Source organism: Staurois parvus, unplaced genomic scaffold (assembly GCF_062004578.1).
Source record: "Staurois parvus isolate SC_StPar_1 unplaced genomic scaffold, SC_StPar_1.0 ptg000264l, whole genome shotgun sequence".
Classification (NCBI taxonomy): domain Eukaryota; kingdom Metazoa; phylum Chordata; class Amphibia; order Anura; family Ranidae; genus Staurois; species Staurois parvus.
In genome coordinates, this window is record NW_028318060.1 from 5,249,828 (window position 1) to 5,277,588 (window position 27,761).

General features: G+C 39.9%; 1 protein-coding gene across 2 annotated transcripts in view; it reads left to right on the forward strand.

The window, feature by feature from the left end:
• COL19A1 (collagen type XIX alpha 1 chain) overlaps nt 1-27,761 on the forward strand; it is an 895,475-nt gene that overhangs the window by 715,435 nt on the left and 152,279 nt on the right. For both annotated transcript variants that reach the window (XM_089681326.1, XM_089681327.1), the window contains exons 39-41: nt 4,805-4,855; nt 5,744-5,785; nt 20,449-20,475. In XM_089681326.1, the coding sequence (XP_089537452.1) occupies nt 4,805-4,855; nt 5,744-5,785; nt 20,449-20,475 (120 nt within the window). The remainder of the gene's footprint in view (nt 1-4,804; nt 4,856-5,743; nt 5,786-20,448; nt 20,476-27,761) is intronic.

A 27,761-nucleotide genomic window follows, 5' to 3' on the forward strand; every position in this document is an offset into this window, starting at 1 on the left:
TTAATTTTTATGCTTAAAGTGCTGAACAGTTGGATGCATTTTTTATCCAAAGCCAATTTGTTCATGTATCTCTAGAAGAGTAAATCAAAATCTGACTGGTTGCTCAAGATTGACCATGGCAGATTTCCAGTACCTAAAAGAGAAATTTAACAGCCAAAGACTTACGTGACACGCATAATAGAAAAATGTCAAAAAGAGCAGAAAATATATGCAAGCATAGCTATCAATCATACAATAGCAGAGTCTGTTCTGCTTCAAATTAGAATGTTGAAGTTTCCTCTAATGGCAGATTAATTTAAAAATATGATAGCATTGTATGGGTAAATACAGGCTAAGCAACTTTAAGATTGTTAAAAAGTTTGTGTATCCATTTTTTTTTTAGTTTTGGAATGTAATCATTTTTTCCTTATGGATTTAATTAAATGCGTGGCTAGAACAGAACATTTATTTCCGGTTGGAGACAACAGGGAAATACCACTATTAGATTCAGATGTTGGCAAGTATGAAATCCCAAGGGTGATTTTGCTACCATTTTAGTAATCAAGAGTTTACCTCACATATTCTTTTATTAGATATCAGGATTTATTTTTACAAAATATTACTTTGCATAATTTAGTATGTAAAGCAAAGTGTTATATTTTCAGTCACCGATGAACAGTTACAGTAAACAGCATTAAACCCAAAACCAAAAAACATCATATATTGAAACTTACCAGTCCTTATATGGGGTGGCTGCATTATTTTTATTTTTTGGGTCTTTTTTCCCCCTTGGTTTTCAGCAGGTGATCTGGCCAGTAATACAGCTCTTGTATTAGAGTGCCCCCACTCTGGATAAAGAAGCAACAGAGACAGCGGCATTGTCAGTCTGGGAAGAGGGAGTGTTAAAAACAGATTTAGGTACACTAACAAATTAAAGCCAAACTCCAGATAACACTTTTCATTTTTTATTTATTACCTTTTTTTTCTTTTGTGATAAAGGTTTTACATAAATGAATAAAAGCTGATCATTGTAAGCACCTCCATAAATAGTAAATGGTTTGTCTCAACCCTCTAATTGCTACATCCACAAGACAGCGTGTTCTGTTGAAAAATGACAGACTTACTGACCAGATCAGAAGGTGAAAATATTAGAAAGAAATTCTAAAAAACAAAAATGCAGCCACTACATCTAAGAATTGGGCAGATCAATAGCTATGCCAGGACCAGTGTTGGACTATCCTATGGCTCGATAAGTATATCAATCATACTGTGGATGAGGGACGTACTTTGAACTGTTTTGAATCAATATTATAATAAGGCCATTGAACTGAAACCTCATTCAAAGCTTCAGTTTTGAGGATTTTGGTTGGGAGATGCACAAGGCATAGGTACAAGCGAACTAAGTTTGAATTCTTATGGAATACAATGTTGAATTTTTGCCATAAGTTTTAGATCCACAGGCTATCACATGTGGTAGCCAACCTAACTTGGGCTTTTGTGGAGGTTTCATAATGGCAGCCTATTGTACGATGGAGGTTGATGAACAGTTGGAGTTGACCTATATCAGTATACATCTCTAAAAACATCTTTACAAGAATTCTGTCACCTCCTCTGGACCACATCCAATTGTCCCTACTGTAGAGATGTCTGTGATCATAATACAAGCTCCTGACTGCATCTATACATGAAGGTTTCAGCGCAATTACAATTGATGTGAATCTAAGCACAAAAAAATGTTTGTCAAGAGTCAGTTTTGCTTTTTAGCCTATAATGTATTGTCAAGTCTTCATCAACATTCACACCATTCACATATTTTTGTTTACAATTTTGAGCTGGATTATGTGAACAATTGTCAAGCATGATGCCAATTTAACTTGTGGCCACCTTTCCTATTTTCTTTCTATTTTATGTCCCTTTTCTCTCTGAGAGCTCTCAGTGTTAATTGATAATTAAACATAAATACATAATTACCAGGTATATATATAGAATTTGGGGTTATGTCACTGATCCTCAGGCATGTCTTAGAGGATTTTAATAGGTATATGTTTGTGTTCAGTATGATTTGTTTTTTCTAATCAATAAACAGAAGTATGTCCAAAATATCTGTCGGTACTTGTGCTGTTTTTGGAAACACAGTTTATTTACACCTGTTGAGTATAGGCAAATTTGGTTAGGGCTGAGGCATTGAGCAAGGTCCATTTTTTAATGTAACTTTTTTGATACATCTAAGAATTGGTACGCTGCAATATGATAAATGTTTGCTTTTGGTTTTAATACTTTAAAATGTACTTTGTTTAGTTTTCAATAGATTAGGAAGGGGTAAATCAATCCCATAAGAACTAACAAAGCCAAAAAAAAAATTGAGAGAGGACCCAACTCTTCCTATTCTATCCAAAACTAAAAAAGGATTTGCCTAGATTATCATTTTTAATGATCAATTAATTTTACTAATTATCACTTTTACTTTTGTGAAATGTAGAATATCACCCACCGGTGCAATTCTATGCCATTCTCTTTGTAGCTGCTCATCTACAAATCTGACCCCTGCAAAAGCAAATAAGGATAAGCAAAACAATCTGAAAAATCTGAGAATCAGATCAGGCCAGTTTATACCCTGCAAAGATTTGTAATTATTTCTGGACCACCACTGATGTGCCAATTATTGATCCCTTAGCCTTTCTGTTCTTAACATTTTTAAAGGAAACCTGTCTTAAAAGAAATATGTAGACAACTACAGTATTTCCAAGCTTCAGCTAAAAGTTCAACTTAACTGATCTGCAAAGGGCCAAAGTATACAGCACTTTTATAACTAACAAAATAATAATTGCAATTTACAGTGTATTATTCATGAGAAAGGGGGCAGAATTTTTTTCTCTGAAGTTCTCAATAGCAAAATTATGTAAGAAAATAGATCCTTTATTAATTATCATGGGTGCTTATTCAGATAGAATTATGTAATTCAGTCGAACGTCCAGAAAAGTGGAAGTATGTGACCCAAAAGCTTCAGTCTGCCATGCCTGCTATAACCTCTGTCAAGTTTTCTTATTGTCTGTATCTCCACTGGTGAGATTTTCCTTGTGTGGTTACCATGGTAGAAAGTGAGGAAAAATCTCTGCAATGTGGACTCAGGCGGCAGTTAAATCAATTACACATTGTAGCGCAATTGTTGCTTGTTATGCAGTGAGACTATTACAAGTAAAGAATATTGCTACGTGTTTGTACTTAACACAACAAGAAACTGTCCTGTGTCAACAGTGCACTAGAGAGCCTAACCACTAATCTGCCACAGGATCCAGGGCCTCAGTTGCCAAACATGCCCGTCAACAAAACTGTTCAGGGAGCACTTATTTATAGTGTAGCCAAAAGCTTTTTGGATCACTGGAGTGCAGTTAGTTTTGCACTCCTGTGACCTGTTTTCAGCCAACAGAGAGCTTAAAGTGGAATTCTAGGCAAAAACATTTTTGTACCATGATGTAGGGCTGTGCCCGCACTGCATGGGCTAACTGCTCGTTTGTGTCCAGGGGTGATAAGAGCAAAGATATATTTGCCTAATCCACCAATTCTCCAAGCGCAAGCCCAGTTCCTACCGCTTCTGCCCCCCCCGTATGCTAGCTGTCTTGTGAATGGACTGTCCCTGACATCCTCACACCCATAGACCAGCTCCAGGCATGAGGACAGCAGAAACAGTCCACTGCTGGACATGGGGAGCTCCATTTTTGGGAGGTTCAAAGGACAGGGTAAGTATAGCCTTTTGGGGCCCCCTGGACAAAATGAGCAGTTAACCCATGCACTGCGACCACAGCCCCACTGCATGGGACAAAAAAAACATTTACATGGAGTTCTGCCTTAAGCCCACTGTCTGCTGGTCTCACAGAACCGGTCCAGGCTCTGAAAAGATATCAACCATATGGTCAGGATCCACCCAGAAGCCTAGACCAGTACCTGGCTCAGCCTCTCAGTGATCCATCGAGAGCCTGAGCCAGCCCCTCCCACCCCTTCCACAGCCCAGCGCTCCACCTAGTTGAGTATACTTTTTTTATTATAAAGTCCATAATTCTTTTAATAACCATTTTAATGATCTTGCAAACTAAAGTTTATATTTTGCAATGTGAACACTCTAAAATTGCATTTTAAAAATCAAAAATATATGTGTACTGCTAATCTGTGTTACTTTTTACATTATAGTATATACTTTACATGCCATCTTGCCTTGTTCTCTTGTTCTGCATTAGAAAGAGGAAATGAAGGTGGTGCTACCATCTGGGGAAAGTGATTTAATCATTCTCTCACAGGAAGTTCTCTGCAGGATTTATTTTTTTTTCTTTTCCAGCTATCATACTTGTAATATTGCATTGATAGCATCCCCTAATCCTTACTGTTTTTTGCTATTTTTATCAGTCAGTTGTTACTTTTTTTAAAATGCAACAGTCTATCAAATGAGAAGAAAAAACAGAGGGCAGATCTATAGGAAGCCACATTGTTCTGTACAATGACAGTTTCTGCCCCTTATGCAAATAAAGCAGCATAATGACACACTAAGCTGGAAGTTTGGAAAGCCTATTACCTCTGTGCTGTGCAGCCAGGGGAGCTGAAACCAAGAGCTCACAGAGAATGCCATGTTCTGTTAGTATGTCTCTCTAGTAACTGGGAGACCTTCTGAAAAAGCCATCAGACAGAGTTTTGCAAGTGTGCCTGCTAGTAATTTCAGAGTGTTTGAATAAAAATTAAATATTAAAATATATATATATATATAAAGATTGCTTGTACGGAGACCCATATAACAAAATTCTTGAATATTTGTTTAATGTATTGTTTTCTTTTCTAGGGAGTGCCGCTTACTGAAGGGAACGGGATGGGCAGCTTGTATATGTTTAAGGTAACTATTACTAATGTGCTTCTCTAAATGTTGATGGCAGATGACTTCAGGCCAATTTAATGTATTCTACTGTTTGTAAATTACAACTATAAATCCCTAAAAGTCTTTTAAAGAAGTTTGTTGTGTGCTCAGGTCTCGGTTGTGAAAAATTATTTCATGTTACATTTTCTGAAAGATTCACCTGAAGATTATTTTAAACATGTTAAGGATCAATGGAAAAATGTATGATAGCACAGAAGATTAGGATTTTTTTTAATGGTAAATGTTTCAAAACAGGGAACCCTGGCTAAGACGTAGGAACCAATGATTTTCTTTCAAAAAAATTTTCCTAAATGTACACACAGAACAGAAGTTTCCAATGAAAAAGGGGATGGTACTTTTTTTATATTTTCACCATTTTTTCTATTCATAGACCTTTCATAGGCCATCTAGGGCCCTACCACACCATACCAGTTTAAGCCTGAATGCTATGCATAGTGTATTTTACACTACCATACCCATCCTGCCATTCATGCCGCATCAGACACATTCCTTGTTTTTCAAAAGTAACATTAGTAAAATTGTTTTGTTTGTTCACATTGAGTGCATTACACCAAAACTTACAAGGGTGTGCTGCCTGTCCACACAATATTGCATTGTAAAATGACCAGTTTATTGTTCCATCTTCAACTACAAGGTGGATACAATCCGTGTATTCCCTACAGAGAGTTCCATCAGTACAGCAGAGTTTACATTGCAGATGAATAGTGCTGCTCTATCAGTGGTCTAAAATATATTTCTGCATTAAATCATGACTCATGAAACTACTGTACTGGTAAATTTTATTAAGTTTGTAAAAGAAACCAATTGAAGTGTTTTTAGCAAAAAATAACTCTGTTCTCTTCAAAGGGTACTGCTGCAGCCGTTGTCCCTGGACCACCCGGTCCTCCGGTATGTGTTATGTTTTAATATACGAGACTGTGTTTTTTTTCTAAGAAAAGGTACACACTTATTAGTAAAATCACTTACTCCATCACTTTTCATTTTAAAATCATACTTTGTTGTATGGATATAAAATATAAAATACTTTAAATTGTGCCAGAATTATTCTAACAGATGTTAGGCCTAAGGCAAATAAGGTATTGAAATAGCCACTCAAATTTTTTTGAAACAAATATATGTAAGGCACACCTTGTGATACACTTAATGGATTCATTTTTTGTATAAAGTTTACCTTTATACAAAAAAAAATACATGCAGGTAAAAAAATGTGCATTTATTATTTTTTATAATTTTTTTTGTTGCAGGAGCCTGTAAACCATTGCAGCAGCGATCAGCAGATCATTGATGCCATGCAGGTCTCCTGCAGATCTGCCAGTATATCTGCTTGCCTGTACAGGATGTATGGGCAAGCAGATGTACTGACTGGAATATTCAATGAACTACCACGGCCTTCCACAGTCATAAGGGAAACATAAGTAGTGCGCTGTACTTTATTGCATGGTTTATTGTTATCAGGCATTGCTTTCTGTAATCTGTCTCTCTTGGGTTTTTCATAGATTTTACTGTGCTGCCACTTAGATTCCTATTTGGGCATTGCAAATTTTGTAACAGCTACATTACTTGATTCACATTGTTATATACTGTATGCATAGCTTTTTCTTTCCAACTGAGTTTGCATTGTCCCTACTCTGCATTTATTTAGGAACCTTTAGGTTAAAACTACCCATTTCTGATCATTTAGACAATCACACACCCTATTAAATGTTATGAACTGGATCAGCTGTGTTAGACAATAGTGATGGGAGTGGCACGATGGTAGCAATACTCCAGGGGGAAGAAGGAAGCCTACTACACCTGCAATAATGACCACCTTATACCTGGTGGGATTGCTTGAATGATTTGAGCCTGCCCATTCATCAGGCAGAACTGGAAATTAAAGTATAGAGGGGGGTGAGGGATGTGCCTCACTTTCGGCATGTAAGCAGTTGTCGCTCCATTTTACGCTCCTCATCAGTAATCCTGAACTTTATCCTGACAAGCCATCGCTATCCTGCTTACTCCAAATATACCTCTATGAGCTACCAACCCTCTCTGTCTGCCTAAGGATGGTGAAGATCGGCAAAGATCACTCAGTGACTCCGGGAGAGAAATTAGCTCATTTTGCCCATGAGGTTCAAGATGGCACCTGAAACTCCCAGCACTGCAGCCCCTCACATTAGTCAGTTGCTACAGCCTGGGAAGTGGGAGGCGCAAAGTGGTCAGATCCCTCTAACAATCCATCCACTGCTTCTGGGAGTGGTGGATGAGTCCTCGGCGGATTCAGAGGTGCACACACAAGAACCAATGCTTTCCCAGATCAAATCCTCCCTTACTACTCACATCAAGACCAGGTAGATTTCTCTGTCCTGAAAGACGATGTCCACAAACTGTGCCATGGGGTCACCAATGCAGAGCAGCAGATCAGTACGGTGGAGGATGATCCCTTGTTTGCCTCCCTTTGGGAGATACAGGCGGAACAGAAATCACATGCTACTAAGCTGGAAGACCTGGAAGATTGCTGGAGAAGGTACAACCTATGTTTCCTGGGTTTCCCGGAGAGCTCAGAAGGCAAGAATCCTGAGGAATTCCTAATGGAATTCCTAATGGAATGGATGAAGATATCACTGGGGTTCGACACCTTTTTTCCATTCTTTGCCATTGACGGGATCCCCTTGAGAGCTCCTCCTCTGGGAGGTCCAGTGAGACCACTGGTTGCGAGGATCCTCTATTTCCATGACCAGGATGCTGTGCTGTGGAAAGCCAGGGAATTGCAAAAGCTTAGCTACAATAATAATGTTATCACCATTTTTCCTGATTTTTCAGCTGCAACTCAAAAGCAAAGGGCAGCCTTCCAAAACGCGAAGAAACATTTGCAGGACAGACATCTCCCCTACAGCATGTTATACCCTGCAAGGTTTCATGTGATGAATAATGGCAAAGTCCAATTCTTTGCTACTCTGGCAGAGGCGGACGGTTGGCTGGACCCTCTAGGCAACTCATGAGTGTATTCTTTTCTTGTGATTGTCCCCTGTGCTATTTTTCCTGTTTTGCCCCCCAAGAGGGTACTGGAGTCCCCCTTAATGTGGTTTTGTTGTATGTTTCCTGTTATACCGGTGGAACAGTATCTCCATTGCTACTGATATCTCAGGAACTTCTCCAATTTTCATGGTTATGGCTGCATGCTCTATGCTCACAGTTCACAGAGCAAAGAACTGAAAGGTTTGGTTTCAGTGACTTTGTTCTGAACCTTACCCATCCATCTAGATAGGGTGAAGATATTCCCCCTATTGTTATTTGTGTTGAGGAATAAAGCCCATACTCAACTGGGGATTATGGTCCGGGCAGGTGGGAACTGCTGTGCTCTGTTTTACATGCACATTTCTTTCTTAGGTTGTTTTTATGCTATGTGGGTTCTCTTTTCTCTGGTGGCACTGAGTATGTGTCTTAAAGTATTTGGGTGTAAGGCCTTAGCTATCTGGAAAGTCTGGTGCAAGCCAATGAGATGGTGCTGCAACAATTAACCATTGTCTCATGGAAAGTTAGGGGGCTTAACTATAACTATAAAATTAAGAGATCTTTAGTGTTTAACTTTATACAGAAATACAAACCCCACCTTATCTTTTTCCAGGAGACACACCTCATTGGCTCTACGGTAATGGCCCTCAAATGAGCATTTGTGGCACATACATTTCACTCTACCTACTCTAATTATGCTTGGGGGATTACTTTATTAGTTTCCAAATCACTTTGTTGCTCTATTTTCACAATTGTCAAGGACCTATATATTCGTTATGTTATAGCTGTCCTGCAGATTAATAATTCCTCCTATACTTTTGTGGCTCTGTATATGCCTCCTCCCTTTACAGTCACATTTTGGGACACAGTAAGGTCCTGCAGGTAGCGGAAGGCCCTCTAGTTGTTGCGGGAGATCTTAATATTGTTCTCTCTCCTACGCTGTACAGGTTTTGTACTGATTCTCATTGTTCATCTCCTCTAGCTAATTGTGTACCAAAATATACCCTGACTGATTGTTGGCGCTGGATAAATCCTTACACCTGGGAATGCTCGTGTTATTCCACCACCTATGACTCCCTATCCCACCTAGATATCTGTTTAGTATCTTAGGATCTTCTCCCCAAAGTAATGAAGACCTGCTACTTACCTAGGGCCATCTCAGATCACTCTCCTGTAATTATTAAAGTGGAGTTCCACCCAAAAGGGGAAGTTCCGCTTTAAAGATTGGTCCCCCACTCCCCATTAAGGATTGGCACCTTTGGGGAGCGGGTGCCTGAAATTGACGGGTACCCGCTCCCACTTCCGCTGCGATTGCCTAGTTGATCGGAAGCGGAAGTTGTACTCCTACCCTCCCTCTCTGTAATCTTTTGGGACACATGACAGGTCCCAGAAGACGACGGGGCCATTCAGGAAGCACAGCGCTACTCGTGCATGTGCAGTGGGCACCCGGCTGTGAAGCTGCAAGCTGCGCCTGGAATACAGGACGGCCGGTGAAACGGGCTGCAGCGGGGGCACCGCGGGATTGTGGGACAGGTGAGTGGCTGTTTTTTAAAAGTCAGCAGCTACAGTTTTTGTAGCTGCTGACTTTTACTTTTTTACAGAGTGAGTGGAACTCCATTTTAAGTTCAGTTTTCTGACCTCATGAGGGTATACCTTGCGGTATCTGAGTCCGTTATGGTTAAAGAAGGAATTTTTCCATTTTGCCACTGCCACCGATATTTGTAATTATTGGAATGAGGGACGTCTATAGGTATAGCACGGGATGCCTTTAAAGAAACCCTCCGAGGCACCATTGTTGGGGTGATAAAAAAGCTCAGGTCTTGGAAGGTCTCCACCTATGCAAATTCAGCTCTGATGCTGGAATTAGAATATCTCAAAAAGCCTTCATCCTCTAATTATCAACTTTGGAGGGAATCTGCTAGACAACTGGATTTACTACTGGTAGAAAAACCTCAGAAAAAAATATTGTATCAGAAACAGCGTTTGTTTGAATTTGGTGATAAAAATAGTAGGATCCTTGCTTAGAGTTGCATATGACCAGGAGCACATGCGGTCTTATTTGGCTAGATCACCCTATCACATTGGAAGAAATAGATGCTGCTATTGCCTCCTTTACTCCTAAAAAAAACTCTGGGCCTGGTTGGTTATCCTATTAAATGGTATAAAACTTGTGCGGATTATTTGACTACTAAACTGTTATCTATGTATTTAGCAGCCTTTGAGGCAGGGGTGTTGCCTGTTTCATTATGTGAAGCATTGATTGTTCTGATAACCAAGACAAACAAGGATCCCAGGCGTTGAGTCCTACCACCCTATATAGTTGAATAATGTTGACACAAACATTTTAGCAAAGGTCCTGGCTCATAGATTAAATTATGTTATTACTGAGTTGATTCATTCAGATCAGACGGGCTTTTATACTGGGATACTCTATGGCAATTAACCTGCACCGTTTGTTCACCCACCTTCACCTTTCTCCTACTGAGCCTGACATTAGAGTTGTGGGACACACATAAGGCTTTTGATTCAATTGAATGTCCTTACTTGTTTGCGATCCTTGAGCAGCTTGGATTGGTGTAAAATTTATGTCCTGGGTTAAATTGTTATAAGCTCAACCAATGACTCATATTCAAGTTAATAACCATATCACTGGTGCCTTTCCTTTGTTTCATAGCACACAGCAGGGGTGCCCACTTTCACCCCTGCTGTTTGCCAAAGCTATTGAGTTGTTGGCAGCTCTTTGCATACTTTGGAAGAAAAAACAGATTTATATGCTAATGACAGGCTCCTATACTTGGTGGACTCTATCTACTCTCTTACCACAGCGCAGACTGTCATTTCCTGATTTGGCTCCTTTTCTGGTTTTAAAGTGAATTGGAGTAAGTCCAGTACTTTTTTCTTGGATTCTAAAGCTAGTATAGTTCCTCCAACTACTTATTTACAAATAGATTCTATATTTCGTTATCTTGGAATTGAGATTTACCCCCTAGTTAATAGGTTGAAAGATTGTTTGCATACCTGGGCTGCATTGCCTTTAAAGGATAAGTTCACCTTTGGGAACATGTTACATGTTCCACCCATTTTTAGGGTGGAGCATGTAACATGTTCCCATATCTGCAGCTGCCCCTCTGCCCCCCTCTCTCTGACAGATAATACAGGGAAAAGTTTCCCTGTACTATCTGTCAGATTTGAAAACAGCATGGACGTGTGGGGCTCCGCCCACACAGCCCTGTCATTCATTCATGGACTTCCGTGAATGAATGAACTGCAAGTCCCGACAGCCTTACGATGCTGTGGAGCGCCGTGGTAGCTCATTGAAGCTTCCTGTTGGCTTGTAGTTTTCAATGAACTACCACGATGCTGTGGAGCGCCGTGGTAGTTAACTGAAACTTCCTCTCAGAATACCTTCTTGCTCGAACATCCCATACGGCAAGCAGATATTCTGACAGATCTGCAAAAGACCTGCATGGCATCAGCGATCTACTGATTGCTGGTGCAATGTTTTCCGGGCTCCTTTGAACAAAAATAATAAATGCATTGTTGTACCTGCAAAAATATGTGCATGTATTATTTTTGTCCAATGGCAAACTTATCCTTTAAGTCTATTGGGCAGGATAAATTTATTTAAAATGATTTTTTTTACCTTGATTTCTTTATGTATTCTGGCATGCACCAATTTATCTACCCAAGAAGATTTTTGTGGATGTTAATGACCTTTTGACATCTTTTCTGTGGGGTTCACACCCCCCTAGGATTACTCTAGAAACTTTACAACTTCCAGTACAAAGAGGTGGTACTGGATTTAACAATAAACTAGATAGTAACAATTTAAAATGTTACTATCTGGCTGCTCAGCTGACTTGCATTCATTGGTGGTTTTTCCCTGACTCAGATAATGCCTCGGTCACCTCCCAGGCTGCCCTAATGCAATCTTACGAAGCATTGATCAATCTTCTCTATAGGAATGTATCTCTTTATAGGGGCAAATGTACTGAACCCCCCTTTAAAATTTATCATATTTGTAATCACAAGATAAATGGATCTCCTCTCTCTTGGTCCCCGAATGCCCCTTTATGGTTCAACAAGAGTCTGTCAGAGTTTGACAAACTTCCTAATGTGCAGTGTTGGGCTCGCTTTGGGCTCAAGTATGCCCATCAGTTATTTGATGCAGGGACTTTTAAATCTTTTCCTATACTAAGGGCTGAACTAGGCATTCTGAACACTTACTATTTTTACTATGTACAGCTACGACATTCAGTGGCTGCTCATTTTGGCTTTCATGATGCTCATCTTCAGCCCTCAGAACTGGAAGCATTGTTATGCGTGCATGATCATGCCAAGTTTATCTCTAGATACTACTCCATGTTAATATCCTCTCATGCTTCCCATGTTGATAGGATCAAAACCCAATTGCAGTCTGATATACTGACATTGCAGGATGAGACATGGTTTGGAGTGCTGGGGAACCAACTCTCTGGGGTTATAGCAGCAGGGGATAAGGTGATTCAACTAAAATATGTACATAGAATTTACTATACCCCACTTAGATTGTATGCTATGGGTAGACTTACTTTGATTTCTTTTCTTTTATGTGAAAAAAATCCTTTGCTTTATGGTGTAAAAGAGTGACCCCCCCCCCCTCACTCTACCTATTTGGATTGATTTGGTAAATAGTCCCTTACCTATGTATTAACTGACTTACTTTGTGAGAGGGTGTCCAAAAAATGTGATACAATTTTGTCTTTCTGGACCTCTGCTGTCTCTGGTGAGATAAACATTTAATGTCTGTTGAACCCCCTTGGGATGTGCTTTATACCCTGTCGCTTTAGTGCTCTTGTATGAGATTTATGGTTTTGTGCCTTACCTATATTGTATATTATTCTTTTGCAGTATGTGCCTATACAGTTGTGGCCAAAATTATTCAACCCCCAATGCTGTAAAGGGGTTTAGGGACTATAGTGTACATTTGGAATTGTATTCAGAATCAAATCCTACAAGGACGTTGTAACTACCCAAATGCAACTAAAATGACATCAATTGTTTATGTAATACAGTAGTAAATGGTTCTTATGTGGTTTCTTCATTGCCACAATTATTCAACCCCTTAAAGACTACCACTCTGAAGAACAGAGGTTCATACAGGTGCTTTCCATCAGGTATTGAAAACACCTGTGGATGTCACCGAGCAGCAATCAAGCATAATAAGCACCAATTAGGCAGCTTTAAAATGACTGTGATACTCAGCTCCTTCTAGACATTTACTGGTGTGGTTACAAACATGGTGAAGGCAAGAGAATGGTCCAGGAAGACAAGAGAAGAGGTGATTTCTCTTCACAGGAAGGGCAATGGCTATAAGAAGATTGCAAAGATGTTAAACATACCAAGAGACACCTTAGGAAGCATCATTCGCAAATTCAAGGCAAAGGGCACTGTTGAAACGCTACCTGGTCGTGGCAGAAAGAAGATGCTGACTTCGACTGCTGTGCGCTACCTGAAGCGTAGAGTGGAGAGAAGTCCCCGTGTGACTGCTGAGGAACTGAGAAAAGATTTGTCAGATGTGGGTACAGAAGTTTCAGCCCAGACAATAAGACGCACACTGCGTAATGAAGGCCTCCGTGCCAGAACTCCCAGGCGTACCCCCTTGCTGTCTCCAAAGAATAAGAAGAGTCGACTGCAGTATGCCAAAAGCCATGTGGACAAACCACAAAAGTTGTGGGATAGTGTTCTGTGGACTGATGAAACAAAATTAGAACTGTTTGGGCCCATGGATCAACGCTATGTTTGGAGGAGGAAGAACAAGGCCTATGATGAAAAGAACACCTTGCCTACTGTGAAGCATGGTGGAGGGTCAATCATGCTTTGGGGCTGTTTTGCTTCTGCAGGTACAGGGAAGCTTCAGCGTGTGCAAGGTACCATGAATTCTCTTCAGTACCAGGAGATATTGGATGGAAACGTGATGCAGTCCGTCACACACCTGAGGCTTGGGAGACGTTGGACCTTTCAACAGGACAATGATCCCAAGCATACCTCCAAGTCCACTAGAGCATGGTTGCAGAGGAAAGGCTGGAACATTTTGGAGTGGCCATCGCAGTCACCAGACTTAAATCCGATTGAGAACCTCTGGTGGGACTTAAAGAAAGCAGTTGCAGTGCGCAAGCCTAAGAATGTGACTGAACTGGAGGCCTTTGCCCATGAAGAATGGGCGAAGATACCCGTAGATCGCTGCAAGACACTTGTGTCAAGCTATGCTTCACGTTTAAAAGCTGTTATAACTGTAAAAGGATGCTGTACTAAGTACTAAGATTGAATGTCACTTGGGGGTTGAATAAAACTGATAATGCTGTGAGCACAGAAAAGACATTTGTGGTTATTTCATTATAACTGTTATGTTATATTTGTCTGACCTACAAGTGCCTCTTTAATGTAAATGTAAGCAAGATGACTGAATGATCAAAAGCAATGTCAAACTGGCCAAAACACTCAATTTCAGTGGGGGTTGAATAATTTTGGCCACAACTGTATGTGCCTATATTGGAAACTCACCAGTTGGGATGTTGGAGTTGTATTTCTGATAGGCTATATTTGTCATGTTTGTATGAAACTGCAAACATTTGCTTTATATTCCTTTGTACTTCTGGCCTGTCAGTATGTACCCTAAACAGTTTTCCTTTTTGTTTTGTTAAAATTAATAAAAGCACCTTTTAAAAAAAAAAGAAAGTCTAGAGGAGAATCGTGAATTGCACATCTTGAGATGTGTTTGCATGCTCACATATAGTGGTAGCAATGGGGCTATTTAAGGCTGACACTTTTAGGATTCCAGTGCTAACAAAGCTGTACTTTGTGACCTGTAAATTCTGTGTTTTCTGGCCAGGCCTGCTCCCGGACTCTCCTTTGATTCCTCCCAGTCTGCTGTTTTGTTCCAGACTGTTGCTGACCTTGGCTCATTTCTAGATTTTTCTCATCTGCACTTGTTGTTACTGCTAGCCACACAATGACAGCACTCATGAGTTCTAATGCCATCAGTTTCATCATCATCCATCAGCACTTGTGCCACAACTTCATTCCTGTATTCTCTGTCTCACCATTTAAGGGTACTTGGACTGGAGCAGTAAGAGACACCGCCCTCACCATCTTCATTCCCATTAAAGTATTTATGCACTGGAATTGCAAGATATAACAGCTGAAATCTGTCAGGGAAAAAGTGTAAAATAGGACAGCCCAAAAGGGGCAATGTGAATGGATATCTGAAGGAACAAATCATGAATAGACTTTTGTTTAACAAGGCCAGAGAAAGATAAAAAGTAACTCCAATTTGAAGTTCCATGAACTATTAGAAGCAGACTTTGTATGCTTAGAGCTGAGACGTACAGGCCCGAAAGCACCCATGGCCATCAGTAAACCAATAGACCTACCTGCAATCAAACAGATATCTCCATGGGAGGTGACAGTCCTGAAATTGATTGAAGGGATTGCGCAGCTCCAAAGTTATGTTCACTAAAGCACAGCCCAAAATACACTACCAGGGCAACCTATACACTTGGGCCCACCTGAAGAAATCGGATACAACTGGGTGGAGACACAGAGTGAAGATTCAGTGGTTGTCACCCTAATAGAGCGAATACAGTAACGGTGATGTCCCAGTCCCAGAGAAAGATTGAAGCCATTACCAGAAATGAAGAAATTGTTGAGAGAATGACCCCATGCCATCCTGAGGGATGGTATACTGTACTGCAGAATAATGTTTCCCCATGACTTAACAGTGACCTGGCAGGTTGTACTGTCAAGAGTCTGTGAGTTCTCAATGGCAGAAAGAATCCACTTGGAGGCAGGGAACTGGGGGGTTCACAAAAAATTTACCTACTTCAAGAAACAAGCCAAGTTTCTGGATCTGTTCAAGTTGATTGAACAGGTCTGCCAAAGCTTGAAACATGTCTATTGCACTGTACAGAAGTATTGACCATTGACTGTCTTTTATTTAATTTGCCAGAAGACAGATACCATCATGTTCTAGCTATTTTAGACCGCTATACTAAGTGTTCAGTGGAACTATTAACCCACTACCAAACCACCAAGACCACATCCTGGATAGTGTGAAAACACTTCTGCATTCTGTATGGATGTCTGCAGAAGATGCAGATCTAATTTTGATTTCTTCCAAAAAATGGTGCAATTTTCTAGGCAACCAGTAATAACACATTGCCTCGAACTACCCACAGCGCAACGGGCATATGAAAGGTCCATTAACACCATGATACAGCTGTTGAGAGGCTTAGCCCTCAAGAAGCAAAGAAAAGAGAACCATTACTTGGCCAAAGTAGCCTGAACATGCAACCATACAGGGCACTATAGGACAAGCTACTCACCTTATCATGGTATGTATGGTTGTGCTCTTGGGGGGGGACACAGGATTTTGGTCCAAAATCTTCAGAAGAGGTGCATATGCCAGCATTTTAGCCATCAGAGGTTCAATTTTGACTGCCTGTCACTATTCCACAATTACCACCCAGACCCTCTGGAAGAGCCATGCATCCTGATAATGTATCACAGCCCACTGGCTGCCCAGATCATGACTATGCTCCAGTTGTGGGACCCTCTGGATATTCATCTACTGACTGAAGAGAGATCACATGAATGCTTTGTGTAGGATGGCTGTGTTTGGTCTGCAAACTTACTAGGGACAACAAGCTCAAGAGGGGTGGAGTGTAACGGAGTGCCACTTTAATCAGATGTAGGCATGGACTCCTTTAACTTTTTTGTTCCCACACTGCTGTTGGTTATCCCAAACCCATGGACTCCTAGACATTCCCAGGGGGTATAAGTTGCTCTCCAATTTGGGTACCAAGTCACAGAAAGAATAATGAACTGGAAAGAATGTGGAAAAGGTCATCTAAATTAATTAAATGTGAAAGGACTAAAATTAAAAGAATTTTATTTTTTACCCTTGAAAAGAAGTAATTATGAATGGATATGATCACCTTGTATTAATACAGAAGTAGTAGTAGTCAGAAGTAGCTCAAAGTAAAGCTTACCTTAAAGTCATCACAAAGGGTTGTTTGAGATTGGTGGAAAGGAAGTTTCCTCTCCACATATTGAATGTGTTCTTTACCAGGAGAGCTATGTGGAATATCCTTCCACACAAACTGGTTCTAATTGACTTCGTATATTGCTTCAAAAAAAGAGATGGATGTATTTTTGGTTACACGGAATGTAAATGGCTGTTAAGATTTGTAAAAAATAATAGTGGACTATTTATTCCATTGAGTTATCTGATTGCTTTTTCCCTTGTCTAAGTACTTTGGACCTAACTTTATAAAGGTTTTTGCTGTTTTCTGCATTATTCATTTTTAAGTCATTTGAATAGGTTCTTTTTTTCAAACTAATTTATTTAGGTAACCAATTCAATTTAGTTAAAATTCACATACTGTAGCTATGAGATAATCTTCACCAATTGTATACACATTCATTGTTTGCCTCACTTTTCGAATGTTATTTCTAGATAAAACTGAAACACTTAACTAAGCAATTTTGAAGACTATTGGGAACAGATATACAATACACATTAGATAATTATGAATAAAAATAAAAAGTAGAGAACATTTTACTTTGTTACAGAATAGTGTAGATCCTCCATGCCACAAGTGGTAGGCTCACCACAGGGTTGATTTGTTAAAGGAAAAGTTCACCTTTCGCAACATGTTGCACCCATATTCAGGATGTAACATGTAACGTGTTACTGTAGCACCGGCTCCCACAATTTCCCCCCGCGACAGTGAGCAAAAACCTGATCGTGTGGAGCTCCGCCCACCGGCCTGTGTCATTCATTCACAGAGTTCTGTGAATGGGAAACTGCAACTACCGACAGCCTTTGTGGCTGTCGGCTTGTAGTTCTCAGTGAACTACCACGGCACTGATGAGAGCTCTGGTAGTTTTTTGTTTCTTCCTGTCATTGTGACAGTGATGTCCCAGTCCCAGAGAAAGATTGAAGCTATTACCAGAAATGAAGAAATTGTTGAGAGAATGACCCCATGCCATCCTGAGGGATGGTATACTGTACTGCAGAATAATGTTTCCCCATGACTTAACAGTGACCTGGCAGGTTGTACTGTCAAGAGTCTGTGAGTTCTCAATGGCAGAAAGAATCCACTTGGAGGCAGGGAACTGGGGGGTTCACAAAAAATTTACCTACTTCAAGAAACAAGCCAAGTTTCTGGATCTGTTCAAGTTGATTGAACAGGTCTGCCAAAGCTTGAAACATGTCTATTGCACTGTACAGAAGTATTGACCATTGACTGTCTTTTATTTAATTTGCCAGAAGACAGATACCATCATGTTCTAGCTATTTTAGACTGCTATACTAAGTGTTCAGTGGAACTATTAACCCACTACCAAACCGCCAAGACCACATCCTGGATAGTGTGAAAACACTTCTGCATTCTGTATGGATGTCTGCAGAAGATGCAGATCTAATTTTGATTTCTTCCAAAAATTGGTGCAATTTTCTAGGCATGTGAATGGGAAACTGCAACTACCGACAACCTTTGTGGCTGTCGGCTTGTAGTTCTCAGTGAACTACCACGGCACTGATGAGAGCTCTGGTAGTTTTTTGTTTCTTCCTGTCATTGTGACATTCTTCCTGGCAGTGTACGGGCAGACAGCTTACACTGACAGTCTGTAGGAGTCTTGCATGTCACCCACAATCTGTTGATCATTGGTGCAATGCTTTCCATACTCCTACAAAAAAAAAGTAAATGCACATATTTTTACCTGCACAAAAAGTGTATTTATTATTTTTGTTAAAAACATTAATTTATCCTTTAAATACAGAAAGCTTGTTCTCTTTGATTTACCTATGCCCCTTGGGGAAAAAAAGTTGATTTTGACCAATCATTGGCCTGACTTGCAGCAGTTGGAGTAATGTTACACAGGGAAAAAAAAGTTAGTTCAGTTAATTGTATATTTCCTAGTTCTCTTACCTATCTAAATGTCCCAATGTCAGCTACAACTCTATCTTCTCTCCCTTTTCTGTAGGGTCTCCTGAGGCTTCTATTCTATATGTACACTTCCTCCCTTGGTTACTTGGTAACCTTCCCTGGTTTCCAATATTATCTCTATGCTGATGACACCAAAATCTATCTCTCCATTCATCTGCCCCTCATAACAATAGGGTCAGGTAGTAGGCAGAAGAAAGAAGATATTCCTCTTACCAGCAGAGTGCTATCACTGGAAACAGAGAACTACTCATAGTAACAAATAATTCTAGATGCAATATTTAAATAGTAAAATGTTCTACAGCTACAGAAAACAAAACACTTGATACATTTAACTCATTAAACTAATGGTTTGTCCAAAGAGTAATTAAAGCCAAAGGCATACTGTATGTTACCCCAATGCCCCAACCAAGGTTTACTAGTATAATACCCAGATACATGCAAGGGTCTGGTTAATGTATTCCCCTATTTTCAGAGAGCAGGTGCTAAAAGCAGTAAAGCATTAGTATATTAAATATCTAATCATTACTTCAGACTCCAGTTTTTCCTTCACAGGCATTTTTAATTATATTTTATGCTTTGCCATTTTTTACCACAAAGATAATTTTTCAAACTGTGTATAAAATTAATGTTGAGATCATAGCCTGGTTCTTTTACTGCCAGTTAAATGAGATATTTTCTGAGGTTTTTCAGTTCTTTCTTCCAATTTGACTGTCAGTTCTGCTACAGCCTGCATGAAGTCCAACATAAATCATGCAGAACACTTGAAAGACAAGTTAAGGGAAAATTAAAAATGCAGTGGCAGATGTTCCAGTACCAATGTGTGAGACTTTTCTTTGTAATTAGAGCTTTGCACTTCATTGGTGTACAAACTTGGCCAACATAAATTATAAGCATACACTACATGCAGAGAGTATGTGTGAGAAAAACCTTCTGAAATGTTCACATATCAAAAGGTGCATATTTAAGCTTTGTGTATATAAGATTTAAGCATTTTATGTCTGGTATAAATGCATATGGTATGAGGCACTGAATACATGTTGTCTGTTTCAAGTAGTTTTCCCTGCTGTAAAATATGGTAATAATTGTAATACATAAAGCACCTAAACATGCAGGAGATCATGCTGCAAAGTTCCAATTTGTACAGCTGACTATAGTCAAAATGACTAGTCACTCTTAGATTTTGTTTCAGAATAAATCTGTTATATCATTTACAATTGTGTAGTGTGAGGGTCTATCCAACAAGACAAAGTTTAAATAAGTGAAGGTAGAATCTCACAGAACATAATGACTGGTAAAATGTGTTGACCTGCCAGATAATATATGTACATAATAAAATCGTATAATTGTGGCTAATATAAATCTGGCTATACACAGTCAGATTTTGATGTGCAGGATCCATAAACCAATTTGCAACTTCACTGTCCCACTACTTTACTTGTACTTCTTGTTGTTTTGAGGATCAAATAAATCAAACCTATGTGTGACCATTAAAATTATCCTTTCAGGTAATGTATGTATCTTTTTTACTATATGAAGATAAAAAAATGTTTTTATTTTTAATTTCAGGGTCCAAAAGGTGACCAAGGTCCTATGGTATGTATTTTCATCCACTAGATAAAACAAATGCAATATAAAAATATAGGTTTAAGCATTATTTTAAAGACTTGGTGAACTATACCCGTGTACATAAAAATATTATTTTAAAAGATGTAAAGTGTAACACATTGCTTGAGTGGATAAAGAAATCTGTGAGGTTTTCTTTTCCGTTCAGCACATTGGTTGAACAAAAAAAAAAACTCAATGTATGCCCAGCTTTAGTATACACTGCCCAACTTCCTCATGGTCAACGCAGTCTTTTTTGACCAGGCTAGACAATGTAAACTGTAATTTTGAATGCACTGTGACAAGCACTATCATTTGCCTAATTTTGGCTGAAGACACAATGTAGAAGGCCATCTCTACAGTTAAAAATGCACATACAATTTATGTTATTTCTTAAATTTTCATATAAAAGATTGTCCATTACCTGTGGTAGTGCATGTAAAAAAGTTATACTCACACAATGTTAACAATTCTTCAGATAGGTCAGACAAGCTATTAGGTTACAATTCAGATACATAGGCAAATTTGATTTTTTTGTATTTCTTTGAAGACAAAGTAATTCACAATAGGAATGATTATGAAAAGAGAGGGAGTGTTTATAAGAGTCTTATTTGACATCACAAACCAAGCATTCCAGAAACCCCAAATTTCATGATTTCCCACTTAGGCCTCATTTATACAGGCAACAATTTTACAGCCCCAGTTTAACATGGAGAGACCTCGTTAGAACACATTGCCACAGTTGCAGTGCGGTGTTGCAAAATTTACACAACAGGTTACATGTATCAGGCAGTACTGCAGTTAAATGCAACCCATTCAAGTGAATAAGGCTGTGTCCCCAACCGCAAGCCAAGCGTTTAGCTCACTGTTTCAATGGTGTATTCCCATTCAAAATACATATTCAGCTACAAAACAGGTATTCGGAAGGCAGCAGTATTATATTCTGACTACCTTGCAGCCATTGCTCTACCACCACTCATGTACTTTCAACACTTGCGTATAATCCCAGATACCCAAATTTAGGCAAGATGAGGAATTGCCAGCCTTGGCCAGCTAATTGGATATTCTTCAGATAGGTCAGACAAGCTATTAGGTTACAATTTATCCTGAATACAAATATGCAATATGAGGTTCATATTGCTGCACTCCAGGCAATCCAAACCACTCTCTTTCCTATACGCATTGCTTATGAGCTTCCACATCTCCAAGCAGAATACCCTTTGCCACAAATTAAAGTCTGACATTCAAAATCTTCAGGAGGAAGACTGAGAAGATGATAAAGAACAGTACACTACCTTAAAGTGGTTGTAAAGGCTCAAAGTTTTTTACCTTCATTCCTACTATGAACCTTCTGAGGGAAGCAGGCCCCCCTTTCCCCATCCCCCACAAATACAAACACAAAAACAGAGCACCCTCTGGATCCAGTGAGGTGCACGAGAGCCTCAGCTCTCCAGGGACTCTCCCTCCTCATTGACTAAGACAGCAGTGGGAGCGATTGGCTCCCAGTGCTATCATTCACAGCCAGTGAGCCAATGAAGTGGGGGTGAGCTACATCTCTGTGTGGGAGTGGCCACACAGAGCAATGGCTTGGGAGCAAACCTGCTTGGGTACCCCCATAGCGAGCTGCTTGCTGTGGGGGCACTAGGCAGGAGGGAGGGAGGGAAAGGACCCAAGAAGAGGAGGATCAGAGATGCTGTGTGCAAAACCACCGCACAGGTCAGGTGAGTATAACAAGTTTTTTATTTTTTAAAAAAGCCTTTCATTTCACTTCAATGCTCCCAGCTGGGGATAGGTTTATCCAATTGAAAATTAATAAACCCACCAATAATTGGATAAAATTAACCAAGAAATTTCATTCAGTTTTAACAAATGTAAGTTCGAGATTGGGTCTTTCCTACTTATAGTTTGGAGCTGTCTACTTATTCAAACCTATTGACATCAGGTTGTAACTAAGCTTAAAGAGGAACTTTATCCACAACAACTTGACAAAAAATTATGTTCTTTAGCAAGGAACATACATTAATAATTATTCTACCAAAGTTAATGTGTGCTGTAAATTACCTCAAGCATTGCTTTTGCATCTTATTGACTGAGGCTGCCATTTTGCTGAAGCCCAGAGACCCTGAGCAGCAGTAAATTTCTAGGCTGTCAGCAGATTGTCCTCTAGTGTCCTTAATTTTCAGCACAGTGCCAAGAATAGAGAACAACTGAGGCTCTGTAGAGCAGGATGAGACCGTGTATTGCTGGATTTTAAAAGATACAGGCACATATTTTTATTGTTTTACATAGCTATACCTGCAAAAGGGGCCAGCATGATGTGATCTTTCAGGACTTCATTTTCAAACTAAATTTCCACTGATGTTCTATGGAGTGGACTTACTAAAGGCAAATAGACTTTGCACTTTGCAAGTGCAGATACGTAGTTACATAGTTAGTCTGGCTGAAAAAAAAGACAAAAGTCCATCCAGTTCAACCATTAAAAAAAAAAAAGTTATAATCCTATACCCAGAGTTGATCCAGAGGAAGGCAGAAAAACCCAGCAGTTGCACTCATTTTCCCCAGAGTTAATGTATTGAAGTTTCACTTGGTAAAGAATACCCAATCAGGTCCAAGGAAAATTAAAAAAAACAGTGTTTTTGCTTGCACATTACTGGATTATGGAAATCAGCAGAGCTTCACCACATGTATTAAGCTCTGGGAAAAATTTGTGTAACCTCACCTGAAAAGTGCACAGACTATTTGCTTTTAATAAATCCACCCCTATGACTCTCACTGGGATTGGACCATCTTATTTTTATTCTGGGTATCCATGTTGATCCGGTTGTAACCAAACCTTGTCATATTTTGATTTTCATAGCTGCATTTTATGCCAGACAGGAAATGTTCTATCCTGTAGGGACTGGTATGTGACAATGCTACTATTAAAAAGACAATACCACGATAATAATACTCCTATATGAGCAGAAGCAGAGGGTGCACTGCAAAATTGAATAAAGTCTGAACTGTTGGCTTGACTACTACAACAATTGTAGCACTTGAAATCACCCTCCCTTTTTCAATGCTGGCACAACAACCACTCTGCAATTGTACCATCCCTTTTTTATCCCCCCACACACACACACACACACACTACTTTATTGTATTTGTATTCTGAGCACTGTGGGAGACCTGGAAGCTAGCAGTAATCACTGTAACAGCGGTGTCTGCTACAATGATTTCTAGCTTTCATTGGGATTCCATGGGCATGGCAAATGCACAATTACATTGGTCCAAGCTGGACCATTTTAACTATTGACAGATTGTCACATGTAAACTTCAGCTTTAAATGTTTCTTAATTATTTGTAATATATGAGAATTGATACATACATACATAGTTAGTCTGGTTAAAAAAAGACAATCTGGTTTAACCAACAAAAAGGAAAGAAAGAAAAAATTATACAATCCTATATACACAATCCTATACCCACAGTTGATCCACAGGAAGGCAAAAAAAAAAACCCCAGCAAAGCTGGTGGAAAAAATGTGTTCCTGATCCCCCAAGAGCCAATTGGATATTCCCTGGATCAACTTTACCTATAAATGTTAGTATCCAGTTATATTGTGCACATTTGTTCCCAAATTACCTTTATTACAGGCAAAGCTAATGTCAGTGTATGATAAAAAAAATAACTTCTACTATGCCTGATAAAAATTATTTAGTAAAGAAGAAAACACATTTCTGAATGGTAGTTGTTTGTACACAAGCACTGGATACATTACACTATCTGATCAAGTGTAAATCATATCCAGCATGTTTCAGAATACCAACCTGGAGGCACATGGTGTTCCTGCAAATTAAAATGAAAAATCTAAGCAACTGAGCACACAGGCAAACAAAGCAAAATAATTAAAAGAACACTTACAGTTTGATGTTCTGTTATTTCAGTCTTACAGCCAGTGGTAAGTTTATTTTCAGAGCAAGTGTGTCTTTTTCAGTTTAGGCTCTTGCAGTACATTTTATACCTACATAAAAAAGATACATGAAGGCTTTTTGTGTGCAAACATTAAAAGGAAGAGATTGCAATATGGTGCCATGCATCATAAAGGTATCTCTTCTACTATACATAACACAAATGTCATAGTTCTTTATTTACAGCACATGCAAGTAAATTACCTAGTTAGCATAGAGTTAGTTTGTGTATGCAGTGCCTATCGTTAGCATGGATAATAGCCAAAAAATACAGATTCCATCAGAACTTAAATCTTGTATGGATTTTTTTTACCATTCTTCAGTTGTTTAGTTAGTTAGTGCAGTCTAACAACTACATATTAAGATTAGGACCACTTGAAAAACCCATGTGAAAGTAAAGATTTGTTTCTGATCTCCTGTTTAAAACTGACTTCCAGTAACAGAATTGCTCTTGGCTGAATACCTTTAACATAAACATTCTTTTTGGGAAAGAGTACTGGCTGCTGGAGGGTTCAAGAATACAGTCTATACTGTCTTCTAAGTCTTTGCAGGGCCAGATGTAGCTGGTCTTATATGGGGTGCAGTTAAAAATGTCAGGGGGTCAGAGGATAGGAGGTCTGCAGGGCAACATGCAAAAACAGGAATCAGTAGCGAAATGTACTGGGGGTCAGCAGGGCATAGGACAGGATTAGCAGCGCAAAGGGCAGGGACCAGCAGTTGTAGGGCAGTGTACAGGAGGTCAACAGGGCAGAGGATGGTGGGTCAGCAGAGCAGAGGACAGGGGTCAGTATGGTAATGTATTGCAGGAGTCAGCAGTTTGTAGGCCAGTGTACAGGGGGTCAGCAGGGCAGAGGACAGTTAGTCAGAAGGGGAGTGAACAGGGAGTCAGCAGTGCACAAGACATATAATATTTTTTTAAAGTCGACCTTAGCCTCTAAACAGTGTAAACAATATGTAAACATTGACAATACTAACAATACTCATAACCAGTAATCTGACTGGCTTCACAATTAAAAAGTAAAAGCATGATGACAAAATGTAAGCAAGATCGGGATTATGAAAGACATGGGGCACCCTGGGAATGAACAGCAAAATACATTCTGTGGCTGGCCAGTGGGAGGGTCTTAAGGGGGGATTGAACAGAATCTGTGCCTGCTGTATACAATGCACACCTATACCACAGTACTCTTACCCACAAAATAATAAATACTATGCCAGAACCAAACGTCTCAAAGACACAAACCTCAGGACAAAGGAACAGATTTTAATTAAATGTTTCCATTTCATATGTTTTTATGAACACAAAACTTATATTTTTTTCTTTGGGGACCATACATGGATCAAAATGAATCTGCTTCATAAGGGACCGTTTAAATTCCGATCCATGTATGGGCAGGCTGGTTTACAGAAGTCAATGTACAGATCGACTTCTGTACAATCAGCCTCTAGGAAAATTTCTGCACAATCAGCACCACCGACTAAAGCTGGCAGCACTGGTCAGTGTATTGAGAACAAAGAATGTCCAATCGGATTTACTCCAAACAATGAATGAATGGGGTAATGAATAAGCACTGTCTTTAGCGTGAAACAAACGTGTTTACCTGCCAGTCCCCCACTGTATTTATACTGTTTGTATTGGTTTTATCTTGGTTCAATAAAGTGGACTGTTTGGAGTGCAGCCGATCGGATGTCCTTTGTTCTTATCTATGCAGCACACGAGCTGGGCTAGAGGGGGAGAGAAGGAGGGAGATGGAGGGGGGAGAGAAGGTGGTATATGGAGGGGGCAGAGAAAGGAGGGAGATGGAGGGGGGAGAGAAGGGGGGTGAGAAGGGAGGGAGATGGAGGGGGGAGAGAGGGTGGGAGATGGAGGGGGGAGAGAAGGAGGGAGCTAGAGGGGGAGAGAGAAGGGAGGGAGATGGAGGGGGCAAAAAAAGGAGGGAGATGGAGGAGGGAGAGAAGTGGGGCGATGGAGGGGGGAGAGAAGGGGGTCAATGGAGGGGAGGAGAAGGATGGAGATGGAGGGGGCAATGGAGGGAGGAAACAAGAAGGAAAATGGAGGGGGGAGAGAATGGAAGGAGATGGAGGGGGGAGAGAAAGAGGGAGATGGAGGGTGGAGAAAAGGAGTGAGACAGAGGGTGGAGAGAAGGAGGGAGATAGAGGGGGAGAGAAGGAGGGGGATGGAGAAAGTTCAGTTGTAGTGCAGAGCTCAGCTCTCTCACCCAGGTTGGTCTCTGCAGGCTCAGGCAGAAAAATCAAACTTGCAGCCCTGATCTAGTTGTCAGCTGCAGTACTTGAAATGTCCCACCTACACATCTTCTCAGGCTTAGCACTGGCTAGGAATTGGAGTGTGGGTGGGGCAAACAGGAAGAGAGGGGTGGGAGGAGGCAGTGTACATCAATCACCTCTCTCTCCTGTCCATGTAGGGAAGGGGAGGGGGTGTGTGCTTTCTGAGCTATGTGAGCCACTGCAGACAGCTTCTCTTGGATAATGCTTGCCGGGGTGGGGGGGTGCAGCTGAAATTTGGGGGGGGTGTAGCTCACCCCAGCACCCCCCCTAGATCAGGCCATGAGTTTGTGTAATTCTCAGAACTTGATGAACAGAAATGCTAATTTTGTGGCAGGCAAATTGGCTTCCTTCATTTTTTTTTATCTGACAAATGCTACAGCTGATGATTTTGTGCTTTTGCTTCCATATTAGATTTAACATTGGATAACTAAAGGTAACAAGATATATTCGAAAGGAATGATAGTTCCACAATGGGTCATATTTGCAGGGTATGTGGCTAAAATCATGCCACCACGTAACCTCCTTTTTCAGATGTCATATTTAGTTCTCCAACATCTAAAATAAATTGGCTGTTAAAGAGAGCACACACCTCCTTGATTTTATTATAACATTATCATAATTATATATTTATTGCAACTGAATGTTCTTCTCTTTGCACTTGCAAGGAGGAGGGCTGTAAACTATATTTAACTTTATTATATTTCCATGCAAAAATAAACAGGAAAAAAAGCCCTTAACAGTTGCTTTGCTTAGCAAGAGATAAAAATGAATTCACGCTTCATAGCCTTTTCTATATTTCCTGTCTGGATGTACGTGTGTTCACATCATAATTCAAACAACTTTGATCCCCTCTTATCCCACGCTTTGGGTAATGTAGTATTTTAACACTGCATTATTACTGTGTTTTATTATACCTATTTGTCCAGAAGAAAAGTGAATCCATTGTACGTTTTGTACCTTTTTATTGGGCCAATGTGAAAATTATTCATAGGTGTTGTTGCACAGCACCATAAATTTAATATCTTCAGATGCAATATCAGA